Source organism: Crocodylus siamensis, chromosome 3 (genome assembly GCF_052110815.1).
Source record: "Crocodylus siamensis isolate JL-2025a chromosome 3, ASM5211081v1, whole genome shotgun sequence".
Taxonomy (NCBI): domain Eukaryota; kingdom Metazoa; phylum Chordata; order Crocodylia; family Crocodylidae; genus Crocodylus; species Crocodylus siamensis.
The window spans coordinates 75012080-75034492 of NC_143397.1; the positions used below are offsets into that span (position 1 = coordinate 75012080).

At 41.6% G+C, this 22413-nt stretch overlaps 1 protein-coding gene across 6 annotated transcripts; it reads left to right on the forward strand.

The window, feature by feature from the left end:
• The first annotated feature begins 762 nt into the window (after nucleotides 1–762).
• Nucleotides 763–17964, forward strand: NFIL3 (nuclear factor, interleukin 3 regulated). 6 transcript variants are annotated; one of them, XM_090038520.1, is made up of 2 exons: nucleotides 763–929; nucleotides 16104–17964. In XM_090038520.1, exon 2 carries the CDS (start codon nucleotides 16302–16304, stop codon nucleotides 17643–17645), a length of 1344 nt encoding a protein of 447 aa, XP_089894646.1. In that variant the 5' UTR covers nucleotides 763–929; nucleotides 16104–16301; the 3' UTR covers nucleotides 17646–17964. The 6 variants fall into 6 exon arrangements, with proteins under 6 accessions (XP_089894646.1, XP_089894652.1, XP_089894651.1 ...); XM_090038526.1 differs by lacking the exon at nucleotides 763–929 and adding an exon at nucleotides 1531–1663; XM_090038525.1 differs by lacking the exon at nucleotides 763–929 and adding an exon at nucleotides 1874–2024.
• The last annotated feature ends 4449 nt before the right edge of the window (nucleotides 17965–22413 follow it).

A 22413-nucleotide genomic window follows, 5' to 3' on the forward strand; every position in this document is an offset into this window, starting at 1 on the left:
CAGCTGCAGTGTGGCTGATGCCCTCACCCCAGTGGCTCACACAGTGCAGAGCGACTCAGGGTGAGGTTTGGCTTGCGCTCACATGCCAGCCTCATGGCACACGCACATGCACGCACATCTTTGCACACATGCCTGTACACACCCGCACCTCCACACACATGCACGTGCACGCCTCCACACACACATGCACTCATACACCTCCACACACGCCTGCACACACCCCCCCTCCACACACACACACGTGCACACATCTCCACACACACGCACTCACATACTCCTCCACGCGTGGCTACACGCACACTCCGGTCTCTCCACACACACACACACACACACACACTTAAGCCTCCCCCGCCTCGCGCAGCCCCCGCTCCCTGGGGCCGGTCCAGCTCCTCGCCCCCCGCGTGCGCGCGCGGGCAGCCCGCTCTGCCCCGCCCCCCGGGGTCGCGGCCGCTGCTCTCAGCGCTGCCCGGGGCGGGGCGGGCCGGGGGAGGCGGGCCCGCACGGCAGTGCCCCGGCCGGTTATGCAATCCAGCCCTGGCCCTACTGTACCGCGCAGCACCCGGCCGCGGGGGAGGAGAGTGAGTGTGTGTGTGCTTGTGTGCGAGAGTGGGGCGGGGGGGATTCAATTCAAGCCTGGTCCTGCCCCCTTCTCCCTCCCTCCCCCCCGCGGGCCCAGATTGGCTGCACCCGGCAGCGCCCAGCCCTGATTGGGGCCGGGCCGCTGCCAGTCACAGCACAGGCTGGCAGGAGCCCCGTGCGCGTACAGACAGTATTGACCTACTAACACACATCCCTCTGCGCGGCGCACAGGCGGCGGCAAACGTCTCGCTCCCGCCTCGGCCCCGGCCCTGGCCCCAGCCCCGGTCCCCGCCGCTGCCCAGCCCAGCCCGAGGCATTCCGCTCGCCCGCCACTCCCACGAGCTATGAAGGTAACACGGGGGGTCCTTGCTCCGCGTGTCCGAGGCCGCCCCGGGCTGGCTTGCGGCGGCGGCTGGGTGGTTGCATAAGACGTGTCGCTCCGGGGCCGGAGCGCTGCTCTGACAGCGACCCGGCTCGCGGGGATCGGGGATGGGGATCTGCCGCGGGTGCGACCGATTGACAACACGGGGGTTTGGGGCGGCTGGGGCACAGCGAGGAGGGGCCACAAAAAGCCTGGCTGGGACGCGGGATCGGCCGGGTTTTCGGCGCTTTGTTTTCCTCCCCCACCCACCCCCTTGAATCCCGGAGCCAGCCCGAGGGGGAGGGCGCTGGGACTCGGCTCGTTTATCCTGCGGAGCGAGGTGCGTGGGGCGCGGGCACGGATCCGCGCCGCTGGCTGCCTGCTCTGTTTTCATGCGTGAAATGAACACGCGCCGCATCCTCTCCCGCTCCCAGCGCATTGTGTTTGCCAGGGGTTGGGGGGGTGTTCCCCCCCCTGTTGTTTTGCTCCCCCCACTCTGTCCCCGTCCCCAGCCCCTGCGCCGATCGCAGGAGAGTTCCTGGAAATGTTGCATTATGTAAGCGCGGCGCTGGCGGGCGGGCAGGGCTAGGGAGCGGGGGCTCGGGGCGCTCCGCCGCCGCCTACAAAGACGCGGGGACAAATCTCGGCCCCGCCACATGCCGCCGGGCCGGGCTGGGGAGAGGGGCGCTTGGTTTTGTGCCGCTTTCGGAGTCCGCTCCCGAGGCAAGTGGGGAACAGGGAGAGGGAGGGCGGCAACTCGTGCTGGCTTTTGAATGTGTGTCAGGTTCCTTCGGAGGAAAATTGTGCTCGTCTATATTTAGCCCCGTCGCCGTTCGGCAGTTGTGGCTGCGGTGTTGCTATTTCTGGTCTTTTCTCCAGCGCTGCTGTTCAGGGCTGTTTGTTGGGGGGGTGTTTTGCCTCGTGGACGGGGCTGGGGAAGGGGCTGGGCGTGCACGGACGGCTGAGCGCTGCGGGGGGAAGGATGGGTGCGCTGGGCAGGGGCGCGGAGCGGCCCGGGCCCGCGCAGCGCTGCCGGGAGCCGCGTCGCGCGGAGGCGGCGGTGTTGCGGCGCGGAGCGATGTAGGTCAGTATTACGTGCGCGGGGGGGGCGCGAGCGCAGTACTCGCAAGGAGCCCCCGGGACACTGATTTCGTTTCGTTTCACCCCGGATGCAAGATTGAGTCGGGGAGAGGAGCCGAGCAGTGCCGCCGGCCCCCAGCTGCTCTACCGTTTTGCATCTCCCCTTGAATTGCGAAGCAGGACTCATTTTAACTCAAATCAAGGGGGGGGGGGCAGTGAGGCTGTTTCCAAGCACCGGGCCCCCACGGCGGGGTGTTGTTCCGCGGGCACGTTGTGTTTGTGCCCGGTGCGGTCGCGATTGGGGGAGGCGCGCCGTGCTGTGCCGCGCCGGAGGGAGCCCCGGGCCGAGGGCGGCGGCCGTGCCGGGGCGGGGGGGGCGCTGCGCTCCGCAGTCCTTTGTTCTGGAGCCGGGGGCTGCTGGGAGGCAGCGCGGAGCCGGCGGGAGGGAGGCGGCGCGGCGCGGCCGGGCTGGGGAGCGGGCTCCGTGCTCCGCGCCGCGGGCTGGGCCCGGCGCAGGGAGGGATGCGCCCCCGGTCACGTAGCGCGTGTGCTCGCTGCTGCTCCACACAGAGGGAGGGAGTGGGAGGCTCCCGCTCCCCGCGAGCCCAGGAGGCGAAGGAGGCTGTTGAGCAATCCAGCCCGCTCGCACATCTCCCCCCCCGCCCGCCAGCCACCAGTCTTTGTGCCTCGGCTGGGCAGCTCCCTCGCTCCTCTCCCTCCAGCACGGGGTGTCTCTGAGCCCCGCTTCGTCCGAAGCACCCAGCACCCCCTCCTTACTTCCCCTGGGGCTTGTCGGGCTGCCTGGGAGTCCTCTGGACACATGGAGAAACCCTCAGGGGTTCTGTGTTTTTCTCCACTGGCGCACTAGATTCTTTGGGTAGATGTGATAGCCTTTATTAGACCAAGCAACTAGTTGGAAAAATTATTCTTTGCAAGCTTTTGGCCACAAACAGCCTTCTTCAGGCATAGGGAGAGTCTGCAGTGCCTGAAGAAGGGTGTTTGTGCCCAAAAGCTTTCAAAGAACAATTTTACCAGCTATTTAGTTGGTCCAATACAAGATATCGCATCGACCCAAAGAATTTAAAAGATACCCCATCTTTTATATATCCAGATATAAAAGATATCACATCGACCCAAAGCACCTTGCTTGCCTATGTCCTTAGAGCTACGTCCGTAGACCAACACGGCTACAACCAGCAGCCCTTTCTCTGCTGGAGTTATTTTTGCCAGGTCTCCTCTCTTACTTTCCTGGGCCTAATCATAGTTGTGAACCTTTCACAGGCACCTTTTCAACCCAGTGGCCACCTGGCCTTGGAGATGAAGAGATGTTAGCACCAACTGAAGAATTGTTATGATGATGATTTAACAGCATCTGGTTTAAAATCCCCATGGCTCAGTAGCTCTTCTAAAGCATGCAGAAGTTAATAGGCGCTTTCTGTTGAATTCAGCTGGCTCTGGGTGAAGCTGAGCTTTCAGGCTCTTGTGATGTCAGTCTTCAGTTACCACCGAGTCTTCTCATATAGAAAAAGCTATGGATGTCTAATATATGTGTGTGTGTGTATATACATGTGTGTGTATATATGTGTGTATATATATGTGTGTATACATGTTTTTGTTTTAGATTGCAAGATTTCAAGTGTCTTATAACAACCCCCCTCCCACACAACCATCTGGCACCAAACCAAGTTGTCGTGATGCCAGGTCACTTTCAGTCCCCTAAACAGACTTACCATAGATGCAAAGACAAGTGATCAAAAGTGCCTTTTGAGGCAGGCTGGTCCCACCAACACAGCACAGAGAGAGGTCTAGGATTATCTTGACTGGAGTCCTAGCTTTACTACTAAATGACTTCAAATCTTTTAGGTAGAAATTGCCAAAATCAGTTCACTCTTCATCAGAACTTCCAGAGTTGAAAATCGAGGACACTAACCATGGTGGTATGTTAAATATGAGTGCTGCAGGAAATAACTTACCACAAATTTAAAATATTCTGGGTCCCTGAGAGCACTGTTAACTTTACTGTTGCCTGAGTGCTGAATTTGACTCCTTTAAAAAAAGATCATTTGTCCCCTCAGAATTATTGATAAGTATACTGTTTTTTGGAGAATATACTATGATTCTTTCTCATCCATTCAGCTTAAATTGTCAAACCAGTAATAGCATTTCAAATTGACGTTGCCCCTTAGTAAATTCAGTTCAAAGCCTACATTATAGAATGTCCAGGGAATCAGTGTTATTGTTTCTGCTTAGTGACTTCAGTAAGAATTCTGACCTAATAAGGACTGCAGGTTTAGCCGAATACACGCCAACATAGTTGAGGATCATCTAAAATCCTTGCAAATATTGTAGCAAAAGTTGTCATCTTACAGATGCTTTTATTTGACTGTTAACTTGTTAATGTTTTTCAGAATTATCTGTCTTCACGTCCATTTTTAGCTCATTTCTATTTTTAACTTGTCTTATCCTCTAAAGGACTATTAACTAGCTTTCAAAATATCTAGCTTCCTGGATTTGCCCTCAAGAGTTTCAAGTTTCTGGTTAGAATTGATTTTTTTTTTTTTTTTAAGGAAATGATATGAAAGGTGTCAAAAAGCTTACGGTCTTCCCACAAGCAATATGAACTTACACGACCTCCTCTGAGCTTATCTTATCTTAAGGAGAAACAGTATTAGCTGTGCTTGGGCTGAAAATTATGGAACAGATTTTGCTTTTACAGATGAAAGAATTAATGTATAGTCTTCAAAATATATTAATCACTGTTTTGCCTGTTCAAGCCTTTACATAGAAAGAAATACTCCTTTAGCTCATTTTAAATTAATTCTTTTAACAAATGATTATGCAAACTACATTTATGCAATCAGTTTCTTTTTCCAGGCAGCAATCTCATTGCCATATCTTTGAGAGTTGCAGTTATAACATCACTATGATGCAATAACTTGAACAATGTAATCCTCTGTTTGAGGCTTATTACACACTGTTAAGCAATGTATCTGACTCATCAGCTTAATTGATTCTTCTAGGTGACCTTGCCATAAACATTACAGGCAGTTATGAGATATAAATGTGCCTAGGATATGTAATAGAAAAAAAATGCAAATTTATAGCCAAATCCTGCAGTCCTTTCTCAGACAAATAGCCATTGCTTTTGATGTTAGAATATTTTTCAGGGTTAAAACGACGATGATTAAAACATTTTAATTGGTATTTAGTTGATTCTCATGATGAGGATGACTGTCAAAAATAAGAATTTGAAAAACAATGACACATTTGGACCTGATTCAAAATGTGATGGAAACAAAGCTATTGAAAATTCCTTTGTTGTTTTAAAGGTAGGCCCAATGTGTATTTATTACATTATTCTGTATCCTGTTTTTTCTTATTTGCAATTGAGTTAGTGCTTGTCTAAATTAGTGTAACATTGGACTATACTTTGTGAATTCTAAGCACAGATATTACATAAGAAGCTATCTTTCTGATTAACAATAAATACCTTTTAAAAATGCTTTTCCAGTTTTCTCTGCAATAGATTTATAAAAGACTGTGAAAAGACCAGCCTATTATATGACTATGAAGTAAAAATGCTGTTATAATAAAAGTCAAGTTCCTAGATAACACATGCTTAGATCATTTTGTGCTATGTATGGGTTAATAATGTTTTGTCAAGAAAGTCAGTATTCATCAGAGTACAGACTCTTCATTGCTTTAATGAGTCTTGTAAAAGGTGTTCACATTTCAGTGGCAATAAATTCATGTCAACATGAGATGAGGTTATTAAAGCTTTCACTCCTTATCATTCTATATTGGAATATGTTTTATTTTTCCCTATATATCACTTTCTCTTTTTGTTGTAGTCATCTTATCTAGCAGGGCAAGCATATAGCTTAGGTTGGTTTTTCAGTTCTGGCCACAACTTGGTAAGGGCTGTTACTGAATGAACGATCAGACTTGACCCTTCTGTGGAAGTTGCATCATACCTGTTATATGGTACAGTCCCCAGTCCTGTGACTGGTGTCATGCTAATGGACACATACATTTGCTTGGAATCTCAGTCAGGTCAGTGGGTCTCTGTGGGGGCACCATAGTTTGCACTTGAATCATATTTCAAGATAGTAGCCTCTCTAGATTGCCATTTTTGTCTCATTTGCCATGTGTGTTAAACATTAAGATTATTATACGCACTGTCCATTAGACTGATATTTCATATTTTGACACTTCGTTTCTCAAGTAACTGTTATAGGGTCAAATTCTCAGCTGATATAAATTGATTTAACTCTACTACCCTTGAAAGAGGTATACTAGTTCACACCCAATAATGAATCATCTCGTACTTGGGGTTTGTGAGAATACAATTAATAAATCAGAAGAGCTGTTTAAGTATAAATGACACATCTTTCCAGGGCTCACCTTGTATTTCTGTTTTATGGTCTTTAATTTGAGGAAAGCAATAAAATAGTGTCTAAAATTAGGCAGGCTTTGATTTGCTTTGCAAAATCCTTCAACATGAAACTAGTGGTCCTGTGTAATATAATCAGTTTACTATCAAACAGCTTGTGACTTACAGAAACTCTTTTATGATGCTATTCATAATTTTAAGAATTTTTTAATTTTTTATTCTTTGTAATAACCCCTTTGAATCTTGACAGTTAACAAGTTTCTTTACTGAGCATCTCTTCTTTTTTCCCTATGTACCACTCATTCTTCAGATGGTTCCCTAGTGCTCTAGATTATTGGCACTGATCTTTCTAAAACAAAGCACTGAACCAGTTTTTTCAGAAAAAACAAAGTCAATAGACAGAATTACACATACTTGCCAGAAAATGGAGGAAAATGTAGGTCAAATTTGGGCCTATTAACCTTGACTAACCCTTTCAGCAACTGCTATTTCTCATACATTTAGTTCTTGCCAAATGAAAAAGGTTATTTGCATAATTTTGTGAGACTTACCTTTGGGAGGGAAACCATAATTTAGTGAGTTAGTTTGTAGTTATTAAGATAAGCAGTGAGTGAACTACTTTTTCATAACAATGAATGCCTTTCATAAAAATTATATAGGCCATCGGCTTCCGGTTATGGCTTGGAGCTGGACAGTATAGAATGCTATAATATTTCAGGGCGCTTGATACGCTTATATTTGTGTATCTGCAGAAAGGGTCCTAATACATTCATAATTATCTTCAGTTCACTTTACGTATACTGGGTACATTTTTAAAAAACCTTTTACACAGTAAGACAATAAAGGTTTATCCAAAGTGTTTCATCCTGTAAGAAAATACTGTGTCACGCTGACCTACAGTTTAACTGTTACACTGACCCCGTAATTTAATTATGGGTTGGTTCTGAATGCACATTAACTTGTGAGAAGGGTGTGTTCTTAGCACAAGATCAGTAGTTCTATGTTTTCTCTGTGCTTAGCGGAAGGTAGGAGGGATCTGTAACTAGAGTACCTAGGTGCTATGATGGATGATAAACAAAAATAGTGATGGTAATATTGCAGAATTTAATTCTAATTTTAACACCTCTGCCCTCTTTAATCTTGGGTAAGCTTTATGTCACAATACAAAAGTCTGTACCTGAATGGCACCAGAAAGGCCAAACAGCAACTGTATCTGAACTGTATGTATGTCTGCTGATTTGTATTAAAGGTGACATCCTGGCTTCAGTTAAATCAATGTTAAAACTCCTGTGGACCCTAGTGGAACAGAATTTTATTGTAGGGTCCGAATCTAATGTAGGAGTACTTTCAGTTATTTCAGTAGGGTTCAGGTTAGATCTTAGATATTAAGGTCTTCAACTGGTAAATTATCAGCGCTGCATTAATTTCAGCATAGCAGAAATTCATGGTGCTACCTTTGCCTACTGTCCAGCTTTGCAGTAGCTAGGGGCAGAAAGCAGATGCTGGAAGAGGGAGGGGGAGTCCAGAGATCCCGGTGGCAGCAACAGCCTGAGTGTTGCGGGGAGGTGCACTCAGGCAGAAACTCATGGAGCTGTACATTAACCCTGTATAGGTTGGATGCCGCCCACAGACCATGATTTGGACAGCCACAGTCTGGATTATACAGGAGTAGCTGCAGAATAACTCCCAACTGGTGGAAGGGTGTTCCATTCCTCAGACTCACCTGCTTACCTTAGCTACTTGCTCCCTTTCAAAATTTCAGTCTTAGCTTTTCATTCTGTAAAATCAGGATAACATTTCTCCAGCTCATTTGGGTACTGAGCTTGTTTAGTCAGAAAATGTTTCTAAAAGCACTTTGAAGATGAAATATTTTAAGTTCTCTATGGCTAAGTACAGTCAAAAAGCCAAAGGCTGAAATGATTCAGTCTTCTCAGGTTAGTCTAAACTGCCTAAACTGAACTATTAAACAAGTGAATAGACATTCACTTTTGATTCCAGAAATGCAGACATATGTCTGTAGTGGCCCAAGCCAAAAGCTGGGGGGCCCTAGAGCACACCTCCCTAGTTGGCTGCAGCAGACAGCTTGGGCCAAAGCTAGCCCACCCACCCTGTGCAAGGGGGTTTGCAAGGGAAGGGCAAAACATTCTGGGATGCTGGAGGACTCTTAGCTAATTTGAATCTGGAGAGGATCTGGGACACAAGTTCAATAAACTGATTTAACCTAAATTAGTTAAGTTTAATACTACATCCATCCAAGTTTATCTTAAGCCAGTTTAAGCCATTTTGAAAGTGGTTTATTGCACTGAACTTCTGTTTTGTTGCAAATTTAAACTGGTTTTGGATGACCTATTCCAGTTTACATGTAATTTCTGTCCTTAGCCTGAAAGTTTTGAGAACAGAATGGCTTCTGGATTGGGTCCTATGACCAGTTCTATGCCAGATCTTCTAGTATAGGAAAGGACTTTAGAATAATGTAGATGGACTTTTAAGTTATCCTGTGACAGAATACTGCAGATAACATAGCTAGTGATAACTACATAAAACAGAAAATTTTGGGTGAGGGGTTGCTGGTTATTTCATGTTAATTTAAATAAATGCCAAAAAGTCAAAGTGACAAAATAGTTCTTTCTTTAGATATATTAAAAATCAAGACCGTCCAGTTGCTTTGCTTCTTAGAGGACCTTAAGAGTTGTAGATTTTTGATTTTAGAAAGTTACAAGGTGATTGAACAATCAAGTATCTTCAAACTGTATTTCATTTAGTCCCGTACATTACCACTAGGATGTTATGGGAATAACAACATTGTACAAAATATTTTGAAGATTTTTGAGTCTGGATAAAATGTAAATTCTTGAAGGTAAATATAAAAACATTCTCTGAAAAGGAACGTGGGTTATATTTGATAAAATAATATGGGTCATATTTCAGCTTTGGAGACATCCATGCGTATGTAGATGCCATATATGTATATTCAAAGTTGGAATTGACCTATTAAACTAGAAGGAGCAAAGAGAGGCAAAATTATAGTGCAGTTCTTCAACTCTTTTGTTGATTTGAAGTGTATTATACAAATATTTAAGTGCTGCAGGATCAGGCTCTTAAACCAGTATCTTGAGACCATCTGAGATCACATGATCCCAGGTTTGGTGACCCTTTTCTTGCCTGCCAGGGGCAGGGAGTTGGACTAGATGGCCCATTGAGGTCCCTTCCGACCCTGGAATCTATGAATCTATGAGAGTTTAAATATTTTTAAGACCATGGAGAAATTAACATCTCATGAATTTTAATATATAACATTTCTTGTTTCAGTTCTCTAAGTTGTAGAAAACAGCCATATTAACTCTTAAATCTGGAGCTGGATCCTGCTCCTGTTGGAGGGAATGGAAGAATTGCAGTGGGAACAGGACTGGGGCTGTAATTAAGTTAATAGGGTTGAGTGCTATTACACTGTTGAATTGGCATTCAATGACATTAACATAAACCAACCAAAAAAACCCAGCAGTGACTAATGTAAAGCTGTATTAAATGTTGGTTTTAGAATACTTTATGAGGGAGTGATAAAGTAATTGCAAAATTAATCATTAGGGAAAATAATGGAATTTGAAATATAGTCAGAGGAATCATTACAGTTCATTAGTTTATGTGTAAATACTCATGTTTTCCAGTGGAATTATAAAATACAAATGAAGTGAAATGGCTGTTTTTATTGAAGGCATTTTGCCATTATCATCAGATGGAATTTAATTTGTTTACAGACTAGGTATTGGGCTGATCCACAAGGAAAACCATTAACAGACAAGGGCTTTATATTATGTGTTTGTGTAACAGCAGGTTTACATACGGTGTTAAAAGTATTCAGGGAAGACATCAACAAAGCTAAAATATATTCATTTTTTTATTAATCTACAAAAATAATTGTGTAAAATGTATAGCATAAATGGTAAATATGTAAGGTTGATATTATGGAAACTGTGGGCCAAATTTAGATGTGCGTAGTTTTTCATATGGGTGCAGGCAGGAGGGGCACATAAATGATGTATGCAAAAGTGCCATTCTTTTGACTAAGTATTTCTATTAGCCATAGAATCATAGGGAAACAGGGCTGGAAGGGAACTTGCAAGTAATATAGTCTAGCCCCCTGTTCAAGTCAGGATCATTCCTGACTAAACCATCCTGGACATATGTCTGAAAAACACAGAGAAAATTTAGCTGTCAGTAAGAATAGTAGTTGACTTTATTGTTGTGTGACTATAAGGATGGACACAGTGTCACCTTTGTGCTGCCATTAAAAAAATTATGGTGATGCAAAGGCCAAACAAACAGATGTCTGTACCCCTTCTTGTTCCACTTATGCCCAGAATTTGCCAGTGGCAACATAGATGGTATCAATTTGTGCCACTTTATTGCAGCATATGTCTTTTATGTTTATGGCAGGAGTGTGTGGTCATCTCAGAGCTGTGCATGCACTAAAGCCACCCTGAGCAGGCACTGTTGGGGCATCAGGAACCCATCCTGCATAATCCGGCTTCTCTAAGTGGCCTGTTGACCGCCCTTATAGTCAGAAGGTACCTTCAAATCTCCAACCTAAAATTCCGTTGCTGCTGCTGCTGCTTGAGTCTATTGCTCCTAGTCTTTCTCATATGGCCACAGAGAATGGTCTGTCTCCATCCTCTCTCTAATCACCCTTCACGTATTTGAAGACTTACCAAAACCCTTGCAATCTTCTCTTCTCCAGACTAAATAATCTTAGTTGTTTGTATAACAGCATGTTAGTTGTTTCAGCCTGTTCTTGCTAAGTCATGCTTCCCAGGCCTCTAATAATTTTTGTCAGTCTCCACTGGACTCTTTCCAATCTGTCTACATTCTTCCTAAAGGGAGGGGCCAAAACTGGACACAGTTATCCAGGTGAGGCCTCACCAGTGTTAACTGGAGCAGAAGAATCACTTCCTCGATTTGTAAGTGACAATCCTGTTAATATAACCCAGTGTGCGCTGTTGCCATCTTTCATAACAAGAGTGCTGTAGACTAGCCAATCATTCCTTAGTCATTACATGCAATTTTCTATTCCAGGTGCAGGACTTTGTACTTGTCCTAGTTAAATCTCATCGGATTCATTGTAGACCCTTTCTCCAGTCTATCTAGGTCAGGGATTGTCAGCTGGGGGTACGTGTACCCCCGGGATACTTGAGAAGGCTTTAGGGGATATGCATGGGTGGGCTGGGATGGAGCACTGCCATGTACCGTACCACACAGGAGCTGCCTGTCCGTCTGGTCGCACACCGCTCCTCCCCCCCCCCCCCCCGCTAGGGGTACACTGTTCTGCGTGCGGCCACTGACCTGAAAAGTTTGAAAACCCCTGATCTCAGTCATTCGGGATCCCGGTCCTATTCTCCAGATCATCTGCAGCTCTATCCAACTTGATGTCATCTGCAAATTTGCATACTGTACACTCAATCCCATCATCCAAATCATTCATGAAGATATTAATACTGGACTAAGGACAGATCACTTGGGAACCCTGCTTGATACCTACTCCCAAGCAGACATTGAATCATGGATAACTACTCATTGGGTACATCTACACATGTGCCTAATTGTACAGTAGGCTAATTTGCTGTTGTATGAAGAATCACAGTCTACATATGCAATGCTATTAGACTGCAACAAACTAATTTTTGCCACCATAAGATTGTACTGTCAAGGACAATACTATTTTACATAGGTGAAAATAAGTGCGCCTAAATGCACATGTAAACACTGACCTGGGCATAAATTGCACCTGGTCTGCCCATGCAACGGGGCCATGGCTCCACTCTTTGGGCACTCTTGTGCCCCAGCCAGCACCTCCGATGCCCCAACCAAGAACCTAGGTCTGACCTCCCAAGCCTGCTGCCAGCCTGAGGCTGTTCTGCCCTGGCTTAAACTGCTGCAGTCTTGGGAGCATATAAAGACACTGTACCCAGAAGCAGCTGACTGCGGTGCAAACTGTGCCAGGGTTTGAGCCGCATTAATAGCTTGTATAGATGCACCCACTCAGCACAACTCAAACTCAATACTATCCATCCCTTATTCAAACTACGCCTGCAAGAGACAATATATACAAGATGGATAGTGGTCAAAAAAGGAGTCTTGTTTGCTAAAACAAGCAGCCCATGCCCTATAATGCCCCAGTCTGCAGAAGACTTGTGACACATGAATTCTGCTTACTAGCTGAACACTTTCCCTAAGCACAGCTTGATACTTGAATTTGGCTGGATAAAACTACATTCAACTTGCAATCCATGCATACTCAAAATATCTAGTGATTTATTAAAGCCTGATGAAATTTATTTTGAGTATTCAGTAGTCGCATGCATTTATAATAATAATGATTATTATTATTCCTAATTATACATATTATGGTGTTGGCCAAAAACCTCAGTCAGAATTGGGTAATAATTGAGCTAGATACAAAGATGTACGCATATCCCTGGACAGAAACCCAATTAAGATAAAATGTATCACTCCTAGAATAGGAAAGAATTGGGAAAGAGAAACAATAGTAAAAGACATAAAATTATGTTGTGTCTTAAGCTATTTTGTAGTTAGCTTGATTCTCCTAAAAAAATAGATTTAAAAAAAAAATCTTTGAATAGCTATCAGTGAAAGCGCTCAGCTGGTAAATATTTCTTTTCAGTGTCTAATAACCTTAGACATGGACAAGTATGCTTATAAACATATAGAAAATAAGTGTATATGCATATTTAACCCTCTTTTCAAATAGTATCAGTAGGCATGTCTACATGAGACGCTACATCCTCATAGCAACATGCTATGGTAACTTAGCATTGGTGGGCACAAACCATATGCTCACTAGGGCTGTGTGAAACTTCGGTTGCTGATTTGATTTGGTAGTGATTTGGCTCAATTTAGCGATCAAATCTTTAAATCTGAATTGAACCAGGAGACCTTTTAATCTCTCTGAGTCAAATCAGAACCCCCCAAATCGATTCAGAGAGATTTGGAAAGTTTTGATGATTCACACATAGAAAAAACTTTTAAAGCTGTATCTACATACCACAAGGTACCAGGTGGCTCATGAATGCTGAAGTAGTTAGGTGAATGGAGTACTCCACGGGAGCATGGGGGGTGGGGTCCACTGCTGGGTCTGCCGTGGAGCATGCGAGGGACCCCTGCTCAGCGACTGGTGCCTTCTGGGAGACGGGGGGTAGGAAATAAGCTAGCGGGACACTTAGAAGCTATAATGGGGATGACAACTACAGAGACACATTGCAGACAATGAGTGAGGAGCACAGATCCACACAGGAGACTATATTTTGGTACACGTCGCTCCCACAATGCACTGCACAAGGCAGCTGACTGCTGCCACCACACTGATCTCATCAGAGTGAGTTTACTCTGCATATAACAAATTATTGGTATAAAAAGGGTCATTGTCTAAGAGTGAATTCGCACATACAGAACCGGCATAAAGCAAGGGAAACCTGTACTTTAGAAAGTAGATACATTCTTCAATGGAAAATACAAAGTTATTTAATGACCTGAGTAATCTAAATCATTATAAGTGTACATAGTTTACTAAGACAGTCACTGGGCAGTATCCTTTCAATCAAAATGTTACAGAAACTGACAACGGAACCTGCACATTATATTTTTCATTATATAAAATTAGACTATGAAAATTCTGGAAATTACTTTAATTTCCAGTTGACCCAATTCATCATTTTTTATAACCCTTAACATAACATTGTACAATGTATTTAAACATTTTACCTGCACTGCAATATTTCTGCCTCATTTAAAGTAATATGCATTAAAATCCACATGTTCAGCCATAATTTTTAGATGTAATATAACGCATTTAGTTAAACCAGTGATAAAGCACAGTATTTTAATGAGCTAACTTACTATAGCGATACTTCAGTAAAACAAACTATAATGGATTTTATTTGTAGTGGGGATTTTCTTTCTTGAAAAGCATATTCCAAAGCCCATTTCACTTAATGGAAAGGCTCCCATTGACTTTATTGTGGGCTTGGGATCAGGCTCTAACCATATAGTTGCTTGCGTGTTAGAATTGCTTTGCTTGTTTACAAGCATGACAATTTGTGGTATTTCTTTTGTTGTAAAATGGAAAATATTGTCTATGGCATGGTTATCTTATGACTTCATTTTCCATTAAGGCTATATTATCAAAGACTAATAGTTATATACCAGTAATTAACATGGATTTTAGGAAATTCTACTTAGCTGTTCTATTAAGTGTGTTGATTTTTCATGACTCGAGCTGGCATGATTTGAGGAAACAGAACCCAGCTTGCAACCCAAGTCTTTATGACCATCACTTAATTATTATTACATCCTTCACTCCTCTTTGCCTTCTGGAAAAGACAAGAGAACTGGCACAATACAATTAATTAATTCTTGTATAACTTTCCTAGCAGATACTGTTAAAATTAGTTTCATTAGTCATTGTAAAAATATGACCGATAAATAGTGACATTAATCTAAAGTCGCCAAGGTTTGTTTTTTTTTAATACAGGCAGGATAAAAAATCATTGCTAAGTGGATAGCCAGTCTTGTAAAAGCAGTTGTCTTGCTAAATTTGTTTTACCAGGAACATGACTAACCATGGAAAATTAAGTATGGGGAAGCTATGTCTAGGATCAAAACCAAATGTTATTATGAGAAGAAAGTATTTTTGTAATTGATATGGACTAAATAAACCATATGCCATCTTAAATGCTAAGTCAAATTTAATGATAAAGGTGTCTGCAGTTAAAGGTTAAGCTAGTTTTCTTTTGATTGCCCCATTTTATATCTAAATTTCCATTTTAATTTGCTCATTGTTATGCCACACAGATATACATTCTTTAATGTTAATAAAGCATACTGTAATATGCTAACAATATTTTTCAAGGAAGAACTTTATTAATAATATAATTTAACTAATTAACAGTTTTGTTTGTTAGGGATCAGATACCAGTCATAGGTAACACATTATACTTTTTTTCCTCTGGATTTTAAAGACGAGCTAAATGATATAGCAAAATTATTTGACTAATGCTTAAACTCAGCTGTATGGATATGATTACTCAAGAAGAGATCTGAAAAGCCAAATTATCTTTATATTAAATATAAGAATAAGAATGTGCTGTGCTAGTAGTTTTAGGCCAATAGAAAGCATTTTAACTTCTGTAAATCAGTTTGGATTATTCTTAACTTGTAGAGGACCCAAATAAGTAAGACTTCTAAATCACACACTACACAGTTGCTTTCAAGGTGATCTTTTTATTTGCAGTATATTTTCCGTCACTGCTAATCAGCATGTCTGAACTTCTGGTATAGTGAAGTATTAGCAGCTTAAGGCAATTGGTGATGTCATTGTCAAGTTCTATAACAACACAGCTGCCAGATTAAAAATAAGTATGATTTTAATGGTTTTCTTTCAGATCATACTTTGTTTTGAAAACTGGTACTATTTTCTCTCTCTCGTAGTAAAAAACCCCAAATTGCTACCTGGTAAGATAAAGTAAATGTATCAGTTATCTAAATGTCGAGCTTTCTTTTTATGTTTTACTAAGCACAATTAACGAAAATTTATTCTAAATTATGCATTTGGAAATAGCATTTTAAAGCAGTAAATCAGCAATAACTGAATAATAATTACTATTTCTTAATTTATTACAGGTTACTTAGAAGTTTCTCATTGTATCTGCTGAGAAGTATATTGGACCTAGGCATTCTTCTGCTTGAGAATATGAAACAAAGGGAAGAACACATATGGATTTAAAATTACTGTATTTATCACATTGTTATCATTCGAGAAGTACTGGGGAAAACAGTTTGCTTCGTTATTCATCATAGAGCTACTAAAAATTGTTTCTGATGCAGCTAAGAAAAATGCAGACCATTAAAAAAGAAGCACCTGTTGACACAAATAGCAACGTGGACAAAATCATGGTACTTAAGTCTACTTTAACAGATGGGTCTGAAGATTTGTCTGCAAATGAAGACATTCTACTTACTGAAGCAAATCATGGAAAGAGCAAATCTTCAGCATGCCGGAGAAAGCGAGAATTCATTCCAGATGAAAAGAAAGATGCTATGTATTGGGAAAAAAGGCGGAAAAATAATGAAGCTGCCAAAAGATCTCGTGAAAAACGACGACTGAATGACCTTGTCTTAGAGAACAAGCTAATTGCATTGGGAGAGGAGAATGCCACTTTAAAAACAGAGCTGCTTTCATTGAAGTTAAAGTTCGGTTTAATTAGCTCTGCAGCCTATGCCCAAGAGATACAGAAGCTCAGTAGTTCAACAGCAGTGTATTTCCAAGACTATCAAACTTCCAAATCAAATATTAACTCATTTGTGGATGAGCATGAACCATCTATAGTGGGTAGTAGTTGTATTTCTGTCATCAAACACTCTCCACAGAGCTCCTTGTCGGATGTGTCTGAAATATCCTCAGTGGAGCCTACTCAGCCAAATCTTATACAGAATAATTGTGGAAGTCCTGAAAATAAATTCCAAATTATAAAGCAGGAGCCTATGGAATTGGAGAGAGAGCCAAGAGCGGCAGCCGTGTATCCTAACTACATGGGAAATTCCTTTAATTTGTACTCACATTCCCCTCCTCTGTTGCAAGTGAATAGGTCCTCCAGTAATTCTCCAAGAACTTCAGAAGCTGATGATGGTGTTGTTGGGAAGTCGTCAGATGGAGAAGATGAGCAGCAGGTTCCCAAAGGTCCAATCCATTCCCCAGTTGAACATAAAAATATTCATGGAACAGTGAAAGTTCCTGAGGTGAACTCTTCTGCGCTGCCTCACAAGCTTCGAATTAAGGCCAAAGCCATGCAAATCAAAGTGGAAACAATGGATAACGATTATGATGCAACACAGAAACTATCATCACCTATTGACATGTCATCTAAAAGACATTTTGAACTTGAAAAACATAGTGTACAAAATTTGGTACATTCTTCTCACACTCCTTTCTCTGTTCAAGTGACTAATATCCAAGACTGGTCTCACTGGCATCAGAAGGAACTGAATGTAAAAATTCAGAGTGGTTGCAAAACTGGAGTTGTTGAAATAAAAGACAATATCTACAATGTCTCTGAGTCAGAGAACCTGTATTTGAAGCAGGGCATAGCAAACTTATCTGCAGAGGTTGCTTCGCTTAAGAGACTTATAACTACACAACAAATCTCTGCTTCAGACTCTAGTTAAGTTACTACTGAATAAAAGCTTATTGTTTTAAAGGATGTCATTTGCAGTAGATCAATATGTTTTGTATTATGCTGAATTTTCACTGGACTTGTGATGTCATTTCACTGTAATGTTCACATAATGTCTGATGGATGGTGTCTTTTTGTGCACAAATTATTATGAAGACTACATTGTGTTACAGTCACTATGCCTTGTGTATAGTCAAGTAGCCTGTACAAAGACTGTATATAGTGAACATTATTTTCTTTTTGTTGTTCTATTATAAAGTGTGCAAGTTACCAGTTACAATAAAATATTGGTGACAAACACAGAAAATCTACTTAAGTTCAATTGATTTTTATAAACGTGATTATTTATGTTAAATATCAAATGTAGCATTTACTGAATTGTATTCGAGTTGACTCATATCCTTGGTTTTAAAGTCTAACTAAAGCAAATTACAACTTATGACACGTGCTTGGAAACATTCTTGGTCATTTTTTTCTTTAGGCCCTTTCGCAAGAAAATCGAAGCAGGTCTGGTATATATACATATAAAACAGTGCGCAACTTATAGCTCTGGCTTTCTAAATATATTTATTATTGTAAATATAAACAAATTACAATGCCAAGAAAAAAAATGACCACTGTCTTAAATGAGAAAGTATCTTGCTTCTAGGGCAGCTTATTGAGACAGAAACAGAATGTTCTCACGTAGCTTAATTTTTCTTTTTGAAATTAACTACACTAAAATAGTAGATTTTTTTTATCATTTACAGAACCTTGAGACTAAAATATTGGGGAAAACAGTGTATCCCCTCTGTTTAATGGGGCCTGAAATATAGTGGCTCTGTGTTGTGGGTGGGTGGGCAATCTCCTGAAAGACCCATGCAAAAGGATTTTGCATCTCTTGTACATGTTAGGTCTTTGGTAGGGATGTTATAGGTTGGCCCAGGTCATGATGGACTGGGTCTTCAACTGGCATGATATAGGTATGAAGTAATGTTTCTGTCAGACCACCTGGATTAGTTAGTTGCAGAATCTGTGTGGGGAAAAAATATTTGTAATTTTGTTTTTGTTTTTTAAGTGTATTTAATGGCTCAAGTTAACTTGCTTCAAACTCCGTTGGTTGACTATGGAATAATTCACCATGAATTTCATAAGTTTGAAGTAGAAAAAATACAGAGTCTTGAACTTTATCTGAATTGCTAGGCCCTTGAACTCTGCACAGGCAGTAAGTTTTTCAGACTATGGCTGAGCTGGAATCAGTATTTTTTTTAAGAGCTGTTAGAACATGGAGACTTCATTCTACATCATCCCTGCACTAAGTCCCTTCCCAATATCGCTGGCCCAAATCTCGCATTTTTAAATAATAAGTGATTTTTTAATAGTACATGGGTTTGGCAGGGGTCTTTTATTGAGTAATTTGTCCTCATTTTAAAATAATTATAAAACCTTTACGTTTTCCTTAAGAAGTTACCATGATCCTCAGGAGGATAGCCATAATCAATGACATCAGTATTACTTTTTTGCTGAATGAGTCAATGATATTGATTTCATAGTTGACTAAGAATGGTCAGTAGATTGAAATTATTTTATGGTGGTGGGGTATTTGGTAAAGAGCTACTTATAGCTCTGGAGCCCAAGTGAAATCCTTCCCTCGCTAACTTTAGTGGAGCCAATTTTTCACCGCTAGACTTTTTTTGTGTCAAGCTATTTTGTGTGGAATTTGTCATAGAAATCACTGGTATTTTTTCAGTTTTCTATTCACAAACTGTATTAATTACTGAACTACACCCATAGTTTTCAGTTACTAATAAGTGCAAATTCCGTTCTCTTGAATTCCTTACTCCTCTTTCATAATCATATTTCATATAATAAAATATGCACTATGGTAAGGATTTGTATATATTTAGTAATTACTATAGATGATACACTTTTAACATTCACAAAATGGAGTCCAGGACGGACACAAATATAAGGAAATAGTGAATTAAAAGGGTCTGGAACACAAGAAAATTATTGCTATGGGATCTTTGCTTGATAAATATCTTCCGTAAGTAACCACAGAATTCTTTCAATATTTTACATGTAATTTATCTCCTCAAATGTAATAAAACACATTTAATTGGAGGACTTAAACCTTTGAATATTGCCATCTGTGTAAACCTGGATATTTAACTGACCATTTATTCTTTTTAAAAATGTTTTTAATTAGAGTTGTTTTTAATAGAAGCATACAGTCCTCCTAAATAGTTATATATTACGTAATTTTGTAAATTTAGTATTTAATAGTAATTATTTTAGATTAGTTCATTTGTTGAAGGATCTCTGTGCTTAGAAACATTTATCTCATGTTATTTGTACTCCTCCCTACATTTTTGAATTTATGCTTCACTTAAGGGGAGAGAGAAATAATATTCCTTTGCTAAATGTTGTATCAAATTATTATTCCATTATACACAGTGCGTCAGTTCAGTCTATATGGCCACATCCAGATGAATGATATGTGGTATATGGCGCTGCAGATGCTCAGTTGTTCGCATTGAGTTGTTCACTGCAAAGATATCCAGGGGTCAAAAATACCCACAGAAAAAAAAAAGCAGAGTGACACGTGGTGGCAACTGGTATTGTACCCCACTGCCAGCCAGACTCCGCACAGCAGGATCACTGCTACAGCCCTGGGAGGCCCCCCAGGACTCCAGGTAAGGCTGCTGGGACCAGCACAGTGCTGGCCCGGATCTCCCCTACCCCACCCGGGGTAACTTGCTGCACGTCAGAGCTCGCGTGACACATGCATTCCCCAGGCACAGGTCTGCAAAGTTGGCAAGAGAAGTAGTATATTTCCATTCATCTTTTCCTAGACTTACTCTGCATATAAATTTTGAAATGTACATTACCCATATCACTCAAATTGCATATAGTTTCAAAATGCTACAAAGGTTTTGTACTTGCTAATATATGAACATCCTATGGGCAACAGAACAGTTAATCTACAGCAAACCCTGTTAAAATATAACCTTTATTAATACCATGTTATTTTTAAAATACTTTTACAGTTTTTTGCACAACATAAACTTGGTAACCACATGAATACAACAAAACAACTTTCAGCGTGTATTGCAGAAGCATAACGAGCACACGTGTTCCAGTACAGGATGCCAAGTCCGAAGATAGAAATGTTAGGCCAAATCCTGAGGCCTTTTCTAAGTGCCAGCTTTTGACATCTTTATTCAATAGGACTATTCATTGAGTCCTTGTGATCCTCTCAGGACTTAGAATTTGGCAAGGTTTTTAGGTGGGTCACACTAAGATAGGTGAAAATTCCTTGTTCCTCCCCTTACTATTCTTTCAGCAAGGGACAGACAGGCACTATCATGCCCTGAAAGTCAATGGGTGCAATCAGGTGGCAACACAAGCGAGCCCCATGGTCAAGTGGCCTTGACACAAAAATGTATGTGCAGTCACATTCTTAATGCTGCATGCACTCTTGCTTCACTCTTCTTTATTAATCAGATACTTGGTGCACAACTAAGCAGTTAGGTATCTAAATAACCCTTTATATATTATTTAGCATGCAGTCCTAATTAGTGTGTATTAATGTGGGCACTAAATAATAGCAGATATTTGAGAATGAATGTTAAAACTTTTCTTTTCTCTAAAAATCTGGTTCTCCAAAACCTTCCCTGGATCTAGTGCATAAATTTATTTAAAACCTAATTTTCAGAGATGCTGAGCATAACTCATTGATTTCCATGGGAGCTTGGTTTTGGGTTTGTGAAAGTGAGACAATGGTTATGTGACAAGAGAGGAACATCATATTTCATATGCAATAACAGAAAATATGATAAAACACAGTGGAAGCTGCAGCAGAAAAAGGAGATCCTGGGTCTTGTCACTAGAAGGATGTAGACAACCTAGGGGGAATTCTGAGGACAGCGACAAAAATAAATTAAGGAGCTGGAGAGATGAACTCATAAATGTATAAAGATACACACACACACAAATTGACTAAAGTATGAGACAATTAAAGGGCATATGATAGTCATCTATAAATATCTGAGAGCTGTAAGAAGGGAAAGGAATTATTGAACATGGTGAAATGGTGTATAAATATGAGTAATGGAATGAAATGATTATAAAAATGGCTAAATATAAGGGAATATTTATGATAGTGAAAGTTATAAATCAGAGTGATTCCATCCTGAGAGGTACGGAGGGCCCCATCTGTCGCCGGGACCCCTTGGCACGCGAGGTATACTGCCTACCTGGAGTGAGGATTCAGGACGTGAAAGGGATGCTCCAAACCGTAATCCAGCCCACCGATTATTACCCCATGGTCCTAGTCCATGTGGGCACTAATGATGTGCCCAGGAGGAGCCCTGATCGCCTGATGGAGGACTACCACGCTCTGGGGTGCATGCTGAAGGAGATGGGCGCACAGGTGGTTTTCTCTTCTATCCTGCCAGTGAGTGGACAAGGCAGACGGCATGAAACGTGCATTGTGGAGACCAACTGGCGGCTGCAGGAATGGTGCTTCGAGGAGGGCTTTGGCTTCCTCAGCCATGACCGGCACATCACGACGAGAGACATGCTGGGATGGGATAGGGTCCACCTTTCCCCTAAAGGTAAGTGTGTGTTCTCTTCTAGGTTGGCAGACCTCCTCCGGCGGACTTTAAACTAGGCTCGTCGGGGGAAGGGGAAGATGAGGGCGGAGGAAACATCAGACTGCCAGACCAAACAGCACCCACAACTACAGCCCAGCTCAGCCCAACGAGCGAAGCGAATAA

Bases quoted from the DNA above. Each gene is read 5' to 3' on its own strand.
- NFIL3 (XM_090038520.1), top strand. From the start codon at position 16,302: ATGCAGCTAAGAAAAATGCAGACCATTAAAAAAGAAGCACCTGTTGAC.